The following is an 18,174-nucleotide window of genomic DNA, read 5'->3' on the forward strand; positions in this document are numbered from 1 at the left end:
GTGACGTGCGCATCCTCTGAAGCGATGTCTTTTGAAAACGGATTAACTCGTCGGGCAATTGCGCGAAGAATCAAGGGTGTCTTTCATCAGATGGCAGGGATATGTATTCCCCAGACTTTCTCAACACGACTCGACTTTGCTCAAACCCTCCTGTTAAGGGGACCGTTAAGCTCTGATAATTATCTGATATGCAATGGAGTTATCACAGTATCTCCGAGCCAGCATGCGAAAACCAGCCTTCGCGTATATACACAGCCACAACTAGATTAGCGGGGAAGTTTGCCGAAAGGGGCGTCTATTTCGTTGAATGGATGCTTTGTCTCTGAGGCATCCACGGCACGACGTTGCACTAATGACTTTACAGTATCAAAGCCACATATACATCCCCGCTTCATGACTGGTAAATATTTCATGGTGATTCTTCCTTGATTTCCTGTCACAAATCATGAATGACAGTCGCCGACTTCCGGTACCGAGTCGGCGCCTGAGGCATCATCGTCCCAATTATGAATCGCGATCGCAACATGACTACTCCGTACATGAGTTGAATATCCTGAAAATTGGTACCTTAAACTAGTTTCCAGCTAGCGCCATGTTTTGTTGCCAGCCACAAATCAATCTTCTTGAGTTCTTACGTGGTGGAGCTTACGTTTGCCGAGATGATGACGACGCCGGCTAGCCGAAACCCCTTGGCCCCAGTCTCGGGGCTCATCTTGGACTGACTTGCCTCACTCCTCGTCCTGTTCTGGGGAATACTAACGTATATGCGTATACTATGTCGATGATCTTCTTGTGATCATCTCGACATCACCAAGGGGCTACTCCACGCCCATAGACAACCTCAATTTCTTGTTCCCAGACTATCAAACGATATGGACGATCAACCGGCGCGTCACAGCCCATTAGCCTAGCTCTCCTCCCGAGTGGAGTCGTTCAATTTGCCGGTGGGTGAATCATGGCTTAGAGACTCGTGGCCGGCTTTCTTGGCGAGTGTGGAGTATTGCGCATCGTCCAGACTGATTCGTTCACGATTCGATGCTCTATTGTCTTTGGACTCCGCAATGATGAATTGCGGATACAGAACCCACTGTGTCTTTCCCAGACAGTGACACTCTTTAAATAAACCTAGCGTCCGACGGAAAGATTGACAGACTCCTGATGAGGAGAGGGGTACGAGTACGAGACAGACTCCTGATGAGGAGAGGGCTACGAGTACGATAAAACTGCTCGAGCACCTCCAAGCTCTTGGTCTTCGTCCTATGAGTTCAACTCTCATATTAAATGTTACCATGTGAATCTCCATTCCATCCTCCCCTCTCGCAAGCTTTTCCCAGACTCCGTTTCCAACGTTGGTCCGCTGTGTCCCAATGTCCGCTTGGACTTGGACTCCTGTATGCTTTCGCCGACAGTTCTCCAGACTCCGAGATCCATCTCCCTACTCGAAATCGCGGAGCAAGTTCTCGTGCCTCATTCTCACCAGCGCTGGTGTCTCCATCAGTCTCCTCTACCTGTTCTACCTCTTTGCTGTTCCGCAACTGCTTCGATTCCGCTTTCGCCTCGATCTAAGCCCATATGATCTGGGATTCTACGGCTTCGGTCCTTCACGCAGCTACGTATCTTTCGAGTATGAATCTCCCATGGTAGAGATCACAGAATGGGGGTCGGGATGCGATTCGCGATACACATTCCTTGCTCCTCGCGGTGACTCGGTTGCTCACCCTGGGCCCGTCATTCTCGATGCTGATGGGGAATTGGTGTGGATGAAGTATAATTGGGATACAACGCAGGACTTTAAAGTACAGCGGTACAATGGTGCAGATTACCTGACATACTGGGAAGGGACTGAAGTGGAAAGTCGTGGCTACGGGTCATGGTACATGGTCGGTTGGCGTGCATCCAGTGTTCCAGGCAATCAAAAAGGGGAAGCAAACTAAGATCATTCGCAGCTCGATTCGACCTACACCCAGAAATACCAGATATCCCCCGTCGGCAACTTGGGGGGCGGCGATTTGCACGAATTCCACATCACAGAGCAGGGGACAGCGCTTGTAACTGTCTATGACCCTATTCCCGCGGATTTGACTTCCATAGGAGGACCGGAACTCGGTTGGATCCTTGATGGTATTTTCCAGGAGATCGATATTGAAACCGGTGAATTACTTTTCGAATGGCGCGCGTCGAAGCATTTCCCCGTTAGCAGCACCTACGAACCACGGAGCGCGGCGGGGAAGGATAGGATTAACGCGTTCGACTTCTTTCACATAAACAGTGTCGACAAAGATGAGCAGGGAAATTATATTGTCTCTGCGAGACATCTCCATTCCGTCAGCTACATCGACCACGTCACTGGGAACGTGCTTTGGACTCTCGGCGGAAAGTTGAACGATTTTACAGACCTGTCTAACGGAAAGGCGACAAATTTTGCCTGGCAGCATGATGCCCGGTGGCACGCCAACAACACAATCACGCTATTCGACAACGCGGCACATTCAAACAGCGATCCCGACAGTGAAAGTCGCGGCATCGTCATCCAGCTTGATATCTCCGGGCGCACAGCCGAACTGCTCGCCGCGTACTATCATCCTCAACAGATGAGATCTGTATCCCAAGGCAATGTCCAGATTCTAGATGAAAGTGGTCGGACCCTGGTGGGCTGGGGCCACAGCGCAGCTTTTACGGAGTACACCGCTGACGGCGACCTACTCTGCGACGTCCACTTCGGGGCGTCTGCATTCTTCTCCTTCGGTCGGGTCGTGTCTTATCGTGCGTCCAAGGGTACCTGGGTGGGCAGACCGCTGACGATCCCCGACGCGGCGGTCATCGGCGACCGTGTGTACGTGAGCTGGAACGGCGCAACGGAGGTGGTAGCTTGGCGACTGGAAGTGTGGGACACACACGCTGTTGAGGATAGCTCGTTTAAAGTCGTGGCTCAGTTCGCGAAGACCGGGTTCGAGACGGATATTGAAATTCCCGAAGAATTAGGCAGTCCGCTTTTCCGCCTGGCGGCTTTGGATGCCAAGGGCAATGCGTTGGGGTACACCGAAGTGCTTCAGAAGGAGCAAGGTGTTGATGTGGATGAACTCCTTGACCTGCATAGCTGGATCGTGGCCGCTGCTTTTATCGTTAGTGTTGGGGGTCTGTTACTTGGTCTGTACCAGTGTTGCGTTTGTTGTCGGATCCTTTCCCGATGCCGTCGTCGTCCGAATGAGTATCAGCTGGTAGCTTTTGGTAATAACGAGGAGAACGAGTCCGTTTGAGACTTAATTGTGCGCATTTTCCAGCTTGGTCTCGGCATATATATTTGGTGATTCTCTGGTAGATATCACACACCGTATGGTATCCCTATGCTTGCTCCAATTTGTACATATTATAGACATGTAAATATATACAAATACATATTTTCGAGACAATTACTCCCCCACCGCTGTAGTAACAAGCTAGAGCCACTGACAGGGTGGAAGCGGTTCGCCTGGACTGGTCCTACTGTTCTCGGCTTTCCTTGCGTAGAGCACCGCACTATCAATCCTCGACCTATTGCTGGACACTAGCATCCGACGAGGAATCCAAATCAACCTCCTGGATGGCAATATAATCCGTATACCACGTCTTGCCATTATCAATAGTCGCGAACCCAGCGTCAGTACACGAGAATAGCCCCATGGTCTTGCCGAACGATTCATCCGCCGCGCTGAGGGTGACCGTTAAGTTGGTAATTTCTGCCCTGTTAGCCTTCATCCGTAGGGGTTGTACAGACCAGGAACAACTTACTGTAACCATGAAAAACGCCGCAGTTACCTGAGCCGGTGTAGCACTCGTTCTCGGAGTAGAGATATTTAAGGCCGTTGTCGAGGGCTGTGATGTTGTCAGTTATTGTGTACCAAGTTGACGTTGACAGGGGATGATGCCTACCGTCCGATTGCTGCGAGATTACCTCACCGTTCATGGCGACGGTCTGGTAGACCTTGTTGTTCTCGACGGAGACTGCGCCGGTTAGTGTTCGTCTAGCTAGCTGTACTGCAGGGAAGCACGTACTCTCAAAGTCAAGGTTGGTCTTTGGCGGCACAGGTATATACGTCTGTCCGACCTGACCCTCTGTATACATCAGCAACCAAGCCAGTTGATACCCATGGAAACAATATTACGAGGAGTATAAGTGCTAGCAGCCACACACCACTCAGTGCTATTCGCAGAACAGCCTCTATTGCTACAATCAGCTTCGCGGCCAGCATAGGGAGTCAGAAATCAGAAATATACTGAGACTCTTGATCCGGAGACCAGTTCAACAGCGGCTGGTACAAATTCGCGCCTTCGTCGCCGTTCGTGGAAGAGGCTCCCACCCAGACGGAGGCCCATACCTGGTCGGTGGGTGAAGACACCTTCACGCCGGATGGGACGTCCGGTGGGACGAGCGAGTAGGTCGCTTTCGTGATGAAAGCCCCGGTTGGAGGACCGAGGTAGAAGAGACTTTTGCCGAAGACCCAGGAGTCGGCGGGCATGGAGGCCGTAGCCCCCAGGGCTAGGGTTAAGGGAATGGAAATGTATGCGTAGTGCATTTGTGAAAATTGTTGGGGGAAATGTCAAGAAAGAAATGAATGTAATATACTGAAGAAAAAATGAATGAATGAATGTAGATATCCAGATCTACTGTGATGACAAAAGTGATTATTGGAAAGAGTTCGAGGGCTGGTATATAAACTATCACCCTCGAGATGGCACGCAGAAGTAGAGTCTGCACTAAGCTTCATATTGAGTGAAGCCAGCCGGCCATTGTGCCATCGATCGTCGTATCCATAATCTCTCCTAAATGTCTATTGTTGATTGTGTTTCTGTACTTAGTGCGAGACATTGAAACAAATTCATCACTCTGAAACCGAGTCCGCTGATTTTGATTCCATCGGTGTCAGGTTGAAACAAGCCTAAGCTATCGGAATTCGGGTGCTTATGAGGGATGAGCTTAGCTAAGTTAAACTCGTCTTCTGAGGACTATTTACTTCGTGCCCTGACAATAACGTTATGTTGATGCCCCTCTCCTGGGTTCCTGAGATGGCATCCTCAACCCCTTTTTGCTGATCGGCGTGCTTAGCAGTCTAGAACAACTTAATGCAGTTTGACGACCATACTGCTCACATGGCGAGTCAGATTCGACAGGTTCACACAGTTATAGTGATTGTTAGCATGAAACCCATCAAAGAAGTACTTAACCATCAGAGCAACCGTCAACCCCGCTTTTAGCGGGATTGAGATGCTGCAAGTATGCGCCTTAGCGTTGAACCCTCGGCCACTTTCACAACGATAATGATCGTCCTGGCTGATTGGAAAAAATAGCCAATGAATTTTGGATGCGTCTGATCACATAAGCGATTGGTGACTGCAAGTTGCAGATGTCCAACTATCCATTTTCCTTTGAGTCTCTCGTCGTTTAGCCAGCTCTGGCGGACAACTCGATACGAGAAAGGAATCTTCAGAGTATTGTACAACAACATTCCGCAACATGACCTCAGCCGAAAAGCAGTTAACGGTCGCGATAGTAGGCGGCGGAATCGGAGGCCTCGCGCTGGCTGCAGGGCTCTTGCGCCGCAATGTGCCTGTTCAAATTTATGAAGCCGCTCCCGCGTTCAAAGAGATCGGGTTGGGTTTGACGATAGGGCCTGCAGCTCACCGTGCAATGCCCTTGATTGATCCTCAAATCCGCGAAATATATGATTCGCTCATCACGACCCATGCGGACAGTCCTGGGTATGAGCGGTTCAAACAGACCTGGTTCGAAGTTGTCTGGGCGTCAGGTCCAAAATCAGGCCAGACTCTCATGGACTTAAAGGCCTTGCCCTCAGGGCAAACCACTGTACGGAGAGCGGATTTCTTAGACGCCTTGGTTGGGCTGATACCATCTGAGATTGTGCACTTTGGAAAGAGGTTGATCAAGTTAGTTGAATCGCCGACCGGGGTCGATCTGTACTTTGAAGATGGTATCTCTGCAACTGCGGATGTGGTGGTCGGTTGTGATGGGATCCATTCAAAAGTCATGGAGTTTATGCTACCGGATGAGTATGAGCAATCCATTCCACGGTACAGCGGAATGTACGGATATCGCGCAGTCCTGGACATGGAGACGATGGTCGAAGCGGTCGGTGATCACCGTGCTCGAGTAGCGACCATGTATGTCGGAGACGGTGCGTATGGGATTTCGTATCCCATCATGCGCGCGAAGAAGGTCAATGTAGGTCTCTATGTCCTGCATGACAGGTGGAACAACGAAGCTTGGGTTCGTCCGGCTAGCAAGGAGGATATGCGGAGGGATATGAGGCATATGGGAGAATATGTCAATCGGCTGGTCGAAGTATGCGGAAAATGATCATCACATTTCTCAGTGCCTCCGGCTGATAGTGTAACAGTACATGCCGGATCCTTCGCAGTGGGCTATATTTGATCATCCGCATTTGTCCACCTTTGCGAGATCGCGTATAGCCATCCTCGGGGACGCGGCTCATGCTTCCACCCCACACCAAGGAGCAGGAGCAGGACAAGCAATTGAGGATGCACACGTCCTGGCAGAGCTTCTTGGGGATTCGAGGGTAATTGAAGCAAGAGATGCCCTTGCAGCATTTCAGGCGTACGATGCAGTACGGCGGCCGCGCAGTCAGAGGGTGGTAACCAGCAGCAAAGAGAACGCATACCTGTTGTGTTTACGCCTGGATGGAGTAAAAGATGACGAGGGAAAGTTGATGACAACTTTTGAAGAACGGTTACGGTGGCTTTGGGATATTGATATCCAGGACCAAGCGGAGAGGGCAAGGCAGATCATGGTGGAGCAAATGGAGCAGATACAGAAGAGCTCGAATTGTGTATCAAGAAGCGAGTGAAATAGGATCTCTTCAGATGCGCTTAGTTGAAGATAATTCTCTCCAACAAAACCAGTTTCCTGCCCTACAACTCCTGCATCCTGGTGTTGTTGATTTGATGGTTTAGAAGAATTGGCCAATGAGCATCTGCCTGAGGACTCCGGCACCAAAACCTGCGCCAGGCATCCAGGCACCCACGCTCGGCTACCCGCGGCGATTCTCCAGATTCCCCGCATGATGAAATGAGAATCCCCAGGTGCGAGACTGTCGTATAAATCGCCCAGGGGAATGTTCCAGGGAAGTCGTTGATTTTGACCTCTCGCGGTCACTTTTTGCAGTATTCCACCCACCCTCACTCCTTCTTTCCCGCCTATCATCCATCCAGCATGGCTTCTCTCCGCCCCTCTGTCAAGAGGTTATTACGACAGCCTCCCTGCCGGTTGTACTCCGGCGCTCCATCATCCTCATCACGACTCAACCTACCCATCGACTACAAAGCCACGCCTCTCCTGCACCATACCTCGTCCTCACTATCGAACGCGCTAGAGCTCCCCGGCTCGACCACCAGCAAATCACTAAATCTATACCAGGCTATCAATTCCGCGTTGCGAACCGCCCTTGCTACGGATAACAGGGTGATGCTGTTTGGCGAGGATGTAGCATTCGGCGGAGTGTTTCGATGCTCGATGGACTTGCAAACAGAGTTCGGATCGGAGCGTGTTTTCAATACCCCGTTGACGGAGCAGGGTATTGTAGGGTTCGCTATTGGAGCTGCAGCGCAAGGCATGAAGCCTGTTGCCGAGATCCAGTTCGCAGATTATGTTTTCCCCGCCTTTGACCAGATCGTGAACGAAGCTGCAAAGTTCAGATATCGAGAGGGAGGTACAGGCGTAAATGTGGGGGGAATGGTAGTCAGAATGCCGTGTGGTGCAGTCGGACACGGCGCCCTGTGAGTTGAACGTCATTGCGTTGGTACACTCCAGCGATTGCTAATCAGAGTCTTGCACAGATACCATACACAATCCCCCGAAGCGCTTTTCGCCCATGTTCCCGGTGTCCAAGTGGTCATGCCTCGGTCTCCGTCACAAGCAAAGGGCCTCCTCCTCAGCGCCATCTTCCAGAGCAACAACCCTGTCATCTTCATGGAGCCCAAGATTCTGTACCGCGCAGCTGTCGAGCACGTTCCAAACGAATTCTACACAATACCTCTTAACAAAGCGGAAGTGGTCAAACCAGGAACTGACGTGACGGTCGTCTCGTACGGACAACCAATGTACCTCTGCTCAGAAGCCATCAGAGCTATCGAAAAGGACATGGGCGCCAGTGTTGAACTCATCGATCTCCGAACAATATACCCTTGGGACCGACAAACTGTTCTGGACAGCGTGAAGAAGACCGGACGTGCTATCGTGGTCCACGAAAGTATGATCAACTACGGCGTCGGTGCTGAAGTTGCTGCTACCATCCAAGACGGCGCATTCTTGCGCCTGGAGGCTCCGGTGAAGCGAGTGGCTGGCTGGAGCACCCACACCGGCCTTACATTTGAGAAACTCATCTTACCTGATGTCGCGAGTAAGTGATCACCAACCCCTTGCTTGTTTGTTCAGAATGAGCAACTCAATTACTGACGCATATCAGGAATTTATGATGCTATCAAGCAGACACTGGAGTACTGAGCGTTTGTATAGTTCCATAGAGAATAGAGCATTGATGTGCAATGAGAATGCTTTACACCTCAATAGTAGAATAAGCCGTAAGGTTCTACGTGAGTGCTTGGGAAAGAAGCATAAGAGTAGCTCCTATGCTCACTAGTACCGGTGGCTGTACAATATATATATCCCGTTCGTGACAACCAACTTAATTCAAAAGATATTCAGAAGTCATAAAACTGCAGTTAGGTGGAATCGATTACCAATACACTTCGTTAAAGCAATTAACTGGTAGAATGATGATTTTCCAGCCAGGTGCGATGAATGGCTCTGTCTCTTCTACAAATCTGTATTGCTGATGACCCCTTGCTGTTCCTCTTGTACCCCCTGGGTCATGTGACATTACCAAATCTGGAAGTTCCTCTGGCCAATCATTGGCGCGATTTCCAAGCTAGCAAAACAACTGCCACAAGCTCCCGGACATCCCGACTTCCGTGCCACACTATCAACTATCCTTTTCCGGTAATCATCAAGATGTCCGCCGAACCTGGACAATCATCACCGTACAGGTCGCCTCATGGACAAACAAATAGTCTTTCAGCCGGAAATTCTTCCACTCCTGCCGCGGCTCCTGCTTCAACCTCTTCCACGACGCGGCCAAAACAAAGAGGGAACGTATGGATGCCAACTTTGACACCCACATCATTGGCGACGAGATATCCTCAAAGAGGGTTGGATCCCAAACAGTTACAACCTGCAACTCCTCCTCAGGACCAAAACGGTCCTTCGACATCATCAGCTACTCCTTCTCAGAGACCTTTGCATACTCCTTCGACCGCCCAACATTCTCCGAGACACCCCTCCACACAACCTTTGAACCAAAGCCCTGTACCTCCGCCGATACCTCATGCCACTCGACCTAAAATACACAATGCACAAGCGCAACCAGTCCCAGGATCGCCGTATCCAGCGCAATCTACTCCGCAAGCTCAAGCGCCTCAACCTGCGCCTGCCCTGGTTCCGCATTATGCGCCCGGATTGCAGAATGCAACAGCTCAGCAGCCGATACATTCGCAACCGCCGCCCCCACAGGCACAGCCATGCTCCACCGCTCCCCCGCGTCCTTCGGGGACTGGCGCTGTTTTCGAGGTCGGAATGATATATCCATCAATGGAGGAAGCCCGCGAAGCTCTGCTTTGCCATACCATTGCCAAGCACGAATCATATCGGGTGTACAAATCGGACGCAAGGCGGTATATGACCCGATGTCGCAACCGCGACTGCAATTACATGGTTCGAGTCAGCTGGAGAAAGAAGCGGTGCGAGGCATTCGTGTCCATGTACAAGCCGCATACGTGCAGTCCGGACACGCATGATAATTGGCGTCCGGCAGCATCGGTCAATTATCTTGCACCAGCTTACCAGTCTCTCGTCCAAGGAAGTTCAAAGCCGACTGCAGCTCAGATCCTGGAGATTGAGCGGCGCAGGGGCAATCCGATCCAATACCACCAGGGATATCGGACGCTGAAAGCGATTGAGCGTAATCTGTACGGAGATGCAGCTGAATCCTTTGAGAAGCTACCCGCGTTCTTGTCAAGGCTTGCTAAGATCGACCATGCCGGATACTGGAAGACGGAGACGAAGAACGACATTTTTCATCGCTGTTTTGTCGCGCCGGCCGCGACGTTGCACGCTTATACCCTCTGCCGTCGATTTTTGACCATTGACCGCGCGCCGTGGAAGACGAAGTGGGATTTTTCGCTTCTTGTTGCTGCGACATTAGATGCGAACGATCAGGTTCTGCCACTGGCGTGGGCGGTTGTGCCCGATGAGAAGGTGGAATCCTGGGCTTTCTTCCTGCGCCATATGCGCCTAGCGTTTCCGAAAATTGATAGCCCGCGTACTGCGCTGTTGCTTAACCCTCGGCTGGGGATTGACGATGCCGTCAGCCAAGAACTACCTGCTGTTGCCATGATGTATTGCTGCGAATATCTATCTCAAACTTTAATGGAAAAGTTTCGTCCCGAGGAGGAAGTCCGCAAGCAATTCTGGAAAGCTGCACGAGCGGAATCGGAACCTACATTCGCGCAGGCAATAGCTCAAATCAAACACCCGCGTGCGAAACAGTGGATCGAGTCGATCCCACGACAAAGATGGGCCAAGCACGCCTTGCCAGTTCCTCGGTATGAGCAACTGTCCATGTCCACCATGGAATCTCTGCACTTCTTATGGTTGAACACCCGCAACCTGCCCGTTCTACGAGCCTTGTATTCAATCTGGCTCAACATCACCGACCGACTCCATCACTGCCGGGAGATTGAGTTCAAGCAATCCAACAAATTGACCGACTTTGCTCAGGAATGGATTGTGCGGCAAAAGCAGCTCTCTCGGACCTGTACAGCAGTGGCAAGTTCCCAGGAGCAGTTCACCGTGCTCAACAAAGCCGTAGGCTTCGTGGTGGATCTGAATGCTCGGACATGCAGCTGCCTCGACTGGCAAGATCTCCAATTACCATGCCGTCACGCCCTCGCTGCCATTGCTACCACTTCTCGCCCCATCAACGACTTCGTGCCCCCGGCGTATCACATCAGCACATACAAACAGATCTACACTGGCGTTACGATGCCGCTCGAACTGCGAGACCTAGACAACTTTGGCCAGTGCAGCGCCCCAGCCACAAATCGTCGCGGAAGACCATCAATGAATTCTTCCAAACAACCCCAGAGAGATGGCGGTGTCCAGTCCCACTGTTCCGTCTGCAGGCAGCCCGGACATTCCGGCCAAAGCGACATCTGTCCGAGCAAACTCAAGGAGCGGAACATTGTCGTCCAAAATCTACCCGATGGCATCCGGGCCTTCGAACACAAACCGGGCCCCCCACCTCGGAAACCCCAGTACCCGGCCGTGGCTGTCGTTGTGCCTGTCAAGCCCACGATTACACACCCTACCACATCAACCCCTGACGTGCCGACCGTGTGTGTGCCCCGCAGGCCCCGGGGCAGCAGCCAAAGCAGCCGCAGTAGTAGCAGCAGTGACGACAACAAGACTCCCAGCGATGAAGACAACGGCACGGGCAATGACCGGGGATCGCTGGACCCAGGCTTCACGCAAATCCCTTGCTCGCCCCATTGGGTTCGATTACCCGGAGAGCAGCACTCACCTGGGGTGAAAAAACCCACAGCCCCAAGGCCTTCATTGAATTTTGCACCTGCGCCCTCCGACGTGGGATCCCGGCTGGAATGGGCGCTGGACGCGAAGAAGAAACTCGATGCCGAGAAAGAGTATCTGTCGTATGAGGAGTTGAGTCGTCTGCAGGGACAGATTCTCGACGGTCTTTTTCTAGCACAGACGTAGCGTCAGGGACGTGTTGTAATACTTATACACTTGATTATGTTCGAAATGCAGGCCCTTTCCACGTCTCCGAGAACAGCCCATCGACTCGAATGACAGATGTACTAGTCTTTCATAAGCCTAGCATATCCTGAAAATAGTAATATAATTAATATATTCATCACAAAGGAATCATGAATATCTATATGATGCATCGCCAAGTACTCGCTAAAATGAAGGATATCTCGAACCATAAATACAGGCCCCCCCATAACGAAATCCCAAAATCGCTAAAATACATATCATGTCCCGTAGCAAGAAATGACTAGAAACTGAAAAGCCCACTCCGGCGCTTTCCAAACGGATATACAACCAACGCTGCAATGAACAATCCCACAGTGATACCAATCGCCACCTGGATCATTCCGAAACCTAAGCTAGCGATAGATGTATCCTGGCTGCTCGTATCGGTGCCATTACCGCCCTTGTGCAGATTCTCCCGAACTTGATTCGCATAGTTGATGCCGGCGATCAGGGATCCTGAGGAGGCCAGCCCTGACGGCACGAGGACGAAGATACCCGGTAGAATGGCGGTAGCTGCGTGGCCGTGCCATAAGCGGCTGTATAGATTGCCCAGGATGCCGAGGGTGAAGGCGCCGACGGTATTGGCGACTTCGGAGCGGGATCCGAGCTTGGTAGTGCTGAAGTAGTTGGTAATGTAGCCGCAGGTTGCGATGAAGATCATGACGGGGACTTGTTTCCATTTGGCTTGGTTGATGACTGCGAGGCAGATGACGAAGATTGGGACGAAGATGAAGTGTTGTGTGTACTTGCTGCCGTAGATGGAGAGGTCGCGGCAGGTGGTTTCCGAGGTGGCGTTGCCGTCGATGAGGCCGTAGACGGTAGTACCGACTGTAATGCCGTAGCCAAGGAAGAGCGAATAAATTATGGCAAAGACCATGCGGATGGAACCTGCAATCATCTGGTGGGATTGGAGTTCAAGACTGCTGCACAGAACCATGAAACCCGGTAGGATCAGGGCAATGGAGGACTGTGCCAGAGCGGAGAAGCAGAAGAGGGACTGTTTTTGGCCGTCCACAGTTATGCGGATCGAGCCGAACGCGCGTGCCAAGAAAGAGGTCAACACTGCCGCTGTCACTTCGAACACATTGGAATAGAGGGTGGATCGGGGAGATATGACGTGCTGCATCAGACCGACGAGCGACCCAAGAATGAAGATGATCGGCATGTCAATAGGCCGGGCGTCGAAGGCGAAGGGGCCGACCGCGGCGCCAGCCAAACCGTAGACCGGAACCAAGATCCATTTATTGAAACGCGGCTTGCGCTTCATGATTTCGTCAAGTTCCTGGATGGCTTCTTCGACTCCGATCAGGTCATGAACGACATTTTTGTAAACGTTGTGCGTTTCAGCCAATCGTCCCAGATCGACCCCCTGCGGCGAACGAACTAGCTTGACTTCGGCTGTTCGAGTGACAGGGTCATCGAAGGACATGATCATACAGCCCGGCAGATACAGAAACTGTCCCTCTACCTCCAGGACCCGCGCCGTCATGGTCATGTATTCCTCCAATCGGTGCGTAGGCGCACCATACCGCATCAGGGCACGGCACAACTGCATGATATACCGATGTCGTGCCAGGATCTCTGCAATATGCACGGTCACCTTGATTTCATCTTCCAACCGATGCTTGCGATAAGCCTTCTTCTTCCCCCGCTTCTGCTGCTGTGTCATTGACAGAACATCGGCGGACGACGGTAAGGTCGCTCGACTCAAGTTCATCGATGCTTCCACCAGGGAAGCAGTCGATCGATGGTGCGGTTTCTTGTACCATTTGACTTTCTCCTTTTTGGGTGTGACTGCACCCGACTTGGGAGTTGCCGATCCTGACTTGGGAGTTGTAGCTCCCGAGGACATGGGAGAGCCATCATCGGAATCATCCGTCACCGACAAACCATCCTTTTCATTCTGCGCAGCCTGCAGTTTAAGCAGTTGAGACAAAATTCCGCCTCCTCCGCTGAAGGATAGAGGACGGTAGGAATCGTACCACGAACTGGGACGCTCGGGAGTGCTCTGGCCAGAACGTTGGTACGCAGGTTTCGGTTTGCGATGGCGCAGATTATTGTGTTGAGTCATCCGTCGAACAAGACGGTGCGCCTCTGCGCTGGGGTTGGGTCGGTTCTCATCGTCCGTATCATCGCCCACAGGCATTTGGTACTGGCTGTGAAACCTGCGCATCGGCATCCCACCTTCAAGGTCCTCAGGCAAAAGAGAGACTCCCAGCGCCTCGCCGTCATCCAGAGGTCTACCCAGGCGTTCTCCCAAACGGACCGTCTTCTGCCTAATCAACTGACCAGCCTCCTTCCATCTTTGTTTGACAGACTTCGATCGGTTCGGCGTTCGCTCCCTGGTCGTGGAGTCTTCGGAGATGCGTTCGGGGGTAGAAGGCGGATATTTGGGGCTGGGGTAACCCAAACCATCGTATCTCGATGTTATATCCGTCTCATCATCGAATTGCTCTGCTTTTAGCATATCGGTAACATCTGTGGATCGTGGTGCGGAATTGAGCAGCGTCCGGGTGGAGCTGTCGGATGTATTTGAATAGACTTTCTCGGTGGTCTCCGTATTGTCGGCATCACGATGTTGGCTGAAAGATCGAAACCTGACTCGATGTGGTCGTGAGAGTTCGCCGGGTAGTCCGAGGTGGTGACTCTCCAGCGCTTCGGCGTTGGCCGGCTGTGAGAGACTGCGGCGATGACCTCTGCGGTCCTCAACGGCGTTTCGCTCTAAAGACTCTGGATTGGTGAGCAACTCGTAACTTTCGTTATCATGATGAGTCTCCGACATTGGGAGGCAAATGCACTCCAGATGTCAATTATCGTTGCAATAAAGTTGCAGTGGAGGTCGAGAAGAGAGTGAACGGGGCAGGAGACGATGAACGAATGTCTGGATGAACGGTGGAGGTAACGGATAGAGATTAAAAGGAATAAGCACCGTACAAATACATACAATGATGGCGCAATGATATGACAAATCGAGGAATGCAATGGTGTTAATGGGTTAAGGAAAGGCAGCGAGAAGCAGAGAGGATGGACGAGTGTGGAGAGGAACCAGAGAGGGGGAGGGAGTGGGAGAGGCGAACCAAAAATAAGTTGAGTCTAGAACAGATTCTCATCTCGAAAGATGGAAGTTCTGCAGAACTGTCAGAAAGCCATTGACTTTTTAAAGAAACGTCAAGTCTCGGCGCAGAGTTCATTGTTGTGAGGTTGATGAGAGGACAAGAAGACGATGATCTCATGGTGGAGGGGCAGGATTGATTGACTCTGTCAGTGCTTCGGAGGGTCTTGGACAGACGATCCTTATCAATAGCACTCTTTACTATGGCTTCTATTCTCGACGATCTACAACAGCTTCCATGCAGCACGAGATCGCTATATTTTATTACCAGGTGATTGTCTATAATCTATTGTTCTAGAACATAACCACTCTACTACCTATCCTCCATTCCCAAAGAGCCTACTCGATCAGGCGTCAAAGGACTCGACGCTCAAAGACCCAAACTCAATGACACTGCAATCTCAGTACGCAACCAGTGGAGAAGCAATGGCACAATCCTGATACATAAAGATGAATAAGATGCTTGGTTGTGGGTCGGGACTCGGAAGTGGCGAAGATGACAGAATCACAACGAATCACCGACGCTGCGGTGGAAGCTGCAGAGAAAATCTTTGCCTTCTAGGCCTGCGCCGTGGCTGCAGCGGACTCGACCGGCAATGTGGTCTATCGGAGTATCCTGATGGGCTGTTGAACGTGTCCTTGTCAAAGTTCCAGCCAATTTACCCGTTCAAATTACCCACCTCGGGCAGATCATCTTGAAAGGAACCACAGCACAGAGTCCAGACTTGAATCCAAGTCCAGGCTGCAGATCCATACTACGTACCTCCCCCTATGCTCTTGTGGGACCCAACGACGCGCATTAAAGTCGCATCAATATGTGTTCTATTTTCGTCCATCACGCAGCTCAGCTGCTGGAATACTACAATTGCATGTGAACGATTATTATTAGACTATTATGGCCATGGAAAACTGGATTCTGCACCACGAATTATCGTCTATCACGACTGTCAAAATCCCACTTGTTCAACCACCCAACGCTAACATTCAGATATGTCGCAAAGCAGAGCCATCCCGCATATGGAAGCATCATCCAAAACGCAGCACGATCCATATCCCACCACATCGCCATCAGTTTCCCGACCGTACCGCCCAGAACTACCATATCCGCAAGGGCCCACCCAGGTTTCCGCGCACCGAAGAACAACGGCATCCAGAGGCAGTTGAGGACCAGCTGCGTCGTGTACAACGTTTGGGACGAGGCTACTGCCGTCGCGGGTGTGAGGGGGGTCGCGGAGGTGGTTGCGTGGTGGGCCGCGTAGCCCATCATCCCGTAGAGGATGGTCCACACGGGCCCGAAGACCCAGGCGGGAGGGCGTAGGGGCGGTTGGCGGAGACGGCTGTAGAGTTCTTTTGTGTGGCCTATTTCTGTAGACGTATGCAGTAAGTATGGGCCAGTTGGTCTGCCATAAAGGTAACTAGTGATATCTTATCTATCGCCGTTGAAGAAGACGCATACTGTTGACCAGATATCCCACCAGGCATCCCACGCCAATAGGCGTCGCTACAGCCAGGACTGGGGAGGTGAAAAGCTCTTGTGGGAGTGCAAATGACCAGGGCATCGTGCTTGAGATTGAAAGATATTTTCCACGTAGAGTATTGATCCTTGTCCTTCGGACAGTTTTACAAAGTTGTCTATGTTGCTGAGTGTTGGGGTTTTATCTACTCCGTTCGGCCAATCATCCGATCGATCGATATGCACCAACGTCATTGTCCATAAACTCCACCTTGCTTGGAAGAGACGCTACGAACCACAATCCATTGAACATGCGCGGCTGCTGTTTTAGGAATATGGAAAATAACAATCATCGCGCTCGAGTATAAGGGAAATTAACACAGCAACCAGAATGTGTGGGACGGCTCCGTGGCATCCAGTGTCAGTGACTTCAGGGAAATACATATCGCGAAACAAACAGAACAACAAAAGTCAAACCACAGCGAGCCAAATAAGCTCGCTTGTCGACTAAAAGGGTCAGCGATGACACGGAATACAGACTCGGCAAAATATGGACACGTTTTATTAGTCGTACTAGATTGGGGACGGTGACTTTTGAAAGGGCGGCTGCATCTACCTCCAGGTATCCTGGCATCCAGGGCACGAAAGAACCGAAGTGATTCAGGGACGGTCTCGATGTCCGACGGAGTCTTGTAGAAGGAAGGCTGAAGTTGATATAAAGTATCGCAATACTCTCTATCAAACCAAGCCAAGTCGTAATTGAGTATAGGCGGCGAATTTCATCCAGTCAAAAGACCAGATAGAAGAACAACCCAGCTAACAGTCAGCCACGATGCCACTCAAATTGCTTTGCCTGCATGGTTGGGGCACAAACATCAAGGTATGTGACACGAGCATCCCATTCTCATCCTGCTCGCTGACATTGTGACAGATCTTGCAATCTCAGCTGAGTGAGTAGCACAGCTTTCAGCTCTGCTGCCACATACTAACGAGACAGATGGCTTGATGACCGAACTCCGACGAGATAATACGGCGACATTCCATTTTGTCGAAGGCGACGTTGACTCGGTGCCGGGTCCTGGCATCGCAGGATTCTATGACGGTCCCTACTACAGCTATTACAACTTTCCCCGGTCGTTTTCTGACCCTGACGGCAGCGAGGAGGAATCCTTGCTCGAAGCATACAACCTCCTCTATGACATCATCGACGAGGACGGCCCTTTTGATGGTATCCTAGGCTTCTCTCACGGAGGAACCCTGGCTTCGGGCTTTCTCATTCATCATGCCAAGACGTATCCGCATGAACCACCTCTCTTTCGATGCGCCATATTCATCAATTCTCTACCACCGTTCCGCATGAACCCCGATGAGAACCCAGAAATCGACCCAGACCTTGACGGCCATATCAAGATACCGACTGTAAGCATTGCTGGGGCGAAGGATCCCTTGTTCGAGTATTCGCTTGCATTGCACAGGCTGTGTGATCCATCGAAGTCCACGTGGATAGTGCACAGCAAGGCCCACGATATTCCCAACGATAAGAAAAATGTTGCTTTGATGGCTGCAGGTATCCGCAAGTTGGCCATTGAAGCTTTGGCGATATGGTGATTGTACCCTGGCCTTTGTTTCGGTCCTACCTTGCACAGAATAGAATATTCCGCATGTGTATCCTTCATTCATTGCTTTCAATGTCGGTTTTCTCAGTGT

At 51.3% G+C, this 18,174-nt stretch overlaps 8 protein-coding genes across 8 annotated transcripts; 5 read left to right on the forward strand and 3 right to left on the reverse strand.

Moving 5' to 3' along the window:
* Positions 1-1,367: 1,367 nt before the first annotated feature.
* On the forward strand, positions 1,368-3,257 carry ALT_2541 (arylsulfotransferase family protein; the record flags this gene model as incomplete). Its single annotated transcript, XM_033562164.2, has 2 exons — positions 1,368-1,880; positions 1,947-3,257. The coding sequence occupies 2 exons, from the start codon at positions 1,368-1,370 to the stop codon at positions 3,255-3,257; spliced, it is 1,824 nt and encodes a 607-aa protein (XP_033418055.2).
* Positions 3,258-3,531: 274 nt separating this feature from the next.
* On the reverse strand, positions 3,532-4,553 carry ALT_2542 (uncharacterized protein; the record flags this gene model as incomplete). Its single annotated transcript, XM_033562165.2, has 6 exons — positions 3,532-3,716; positions 3,769-3,852; positions 3,910-3,981; positions 4,033-4,092; positions 4,143-4,198; positions 4,255-4,553. The coding sequence occupies 6 exons, from the start codon at positions 4,551-4,553 to the stop codon at positions 3,532-3,534; spliced, it is 756 nt and encodes a 251-aa protein (XP_033418056.2).
* A 938-nt stretch (positions 4,554-5,491) lies between these two features.
* On the forward strand, positions 5,492-6,860 carry ALT_2543 (salicylate hydroxylase; the record flags this gene model as incomplete). Its single annotated transcript, XM_033562166.2, has 2 exons — positions 5,492-6,337; positions 6,393-6,860. 2 exons carry the CDS (start codon positions 5,492-5,494, stop codon positions 6,858-6,860), a joined length of 1,314 nt encoding a protein of 437 aa, XP_033418057.2.
* Positions 6,861-7,225: 365 nt separating this feature from the next.
* On the forward strand, positions 7,226-8,515 carry ALT_2544 (alpha-ketoacid dehydrogenase subunit beta; the record flags this gene model as incomplete). Its single annotated transcript, XM_033562167.2, has 3 exons — positions 7,226-7,788; positions 7,849-8,411; positions 8,478-8,515. The coding sequence occupies 3 exons, from the start codon at positions 7,226-7,228 to the stop codon at positions 8,513-8,515; spliced, it is 1,164 nt and encodes a 387-aa protein (XP_033418058.1).
* A 507-nt stretch (positions 8,516-9,022) lies between these two features.
* On the forward strand, positions 9,023-11,842 carry ALT_2545 (SWIM zinc finger family protein; the record flags this gene model as incomplete). Its single annotated transcript, XM_033562168.2, has 1 exon — positions 9,023-11,842. One exon carries the CDS (start codon positions 9,023-9,025, stop codon positions 11,840-11,842), a length of 2,820 nt encoding a protein of 939 aa, XP_033418059.2.
* Positions 11,843-12,143: 301 nt separating this feature from the next.
* ALT_2546 (threonine/serine exporter family protein) lies at positions 12,144-14,684 on the reverse strand (the record flags this gene model as incomplete). The annotated part of the gene is made up of 1 exon (XM_033562169.2): positions 12,144-14,684. The coding sequence occupies one exon, from the start codon at positions 14,682-14,684 to the stop codon at positions 12,144-12,146; it is 2,541 nt and encodes an 846-aa protein (XP_033418060.2).
* Positions 14,685-15,942: 1,258 nt separating this feature from the next.
* Positions 15,943-16,573, reverse strand: ALT_2547 (TspO/MBR family protein; the record flags this gene model as incomplete). The annotated part of the gene is made up of 2 exons (XM_089599366.1): positions 15,943-16,373; positions 16,471-16,573. 2 exons carry the CDS (start codon positions 16,571-16,573, stop codon positions 15,943-15,945), a joined length of 534 nt encoding a protein of 177 aa, XP_089456512.1.
* Positions 16,574-17,299: 726 nt separating this feature from the next.
* Positions 17,300-18,075, forward strand: ALT_2548 (putative DUF341 family oxidoreductase; the record flags this gene model as incomplete). The annotated part of the gene is made up of 3 exons (XM_033562171.1): positions 17,300-17,347; positions 17,399-17,417; positions 17,465-18,075. The coding sequence occupies 3 exons, from the start codon at positions 17,300-17,302 to the stop codon at positions 18,073-18,075; spliced, it is 678 nt and encodes a 225-aa protein (XP_033418062.1).
* Between the last annotated feature and the right edge of the window lie 99 nt (positions 18,076-18,174).

The sequence above is a fragment of the Aspergillus lentulus genome (genome assembly GCF_001445615.1).
Source record: "Aspergillus lentulus DNA, contig: Alt04, strain: IFM 54703, whole genome shotgun sequence".
Taxonomy (NCBI): Eukaryota; Fungi; Ascomycota; class Eurotiomycetes; order Eurotiales; family Aspergillaceae; genus Aspergillus; species Aspergillus lentulus.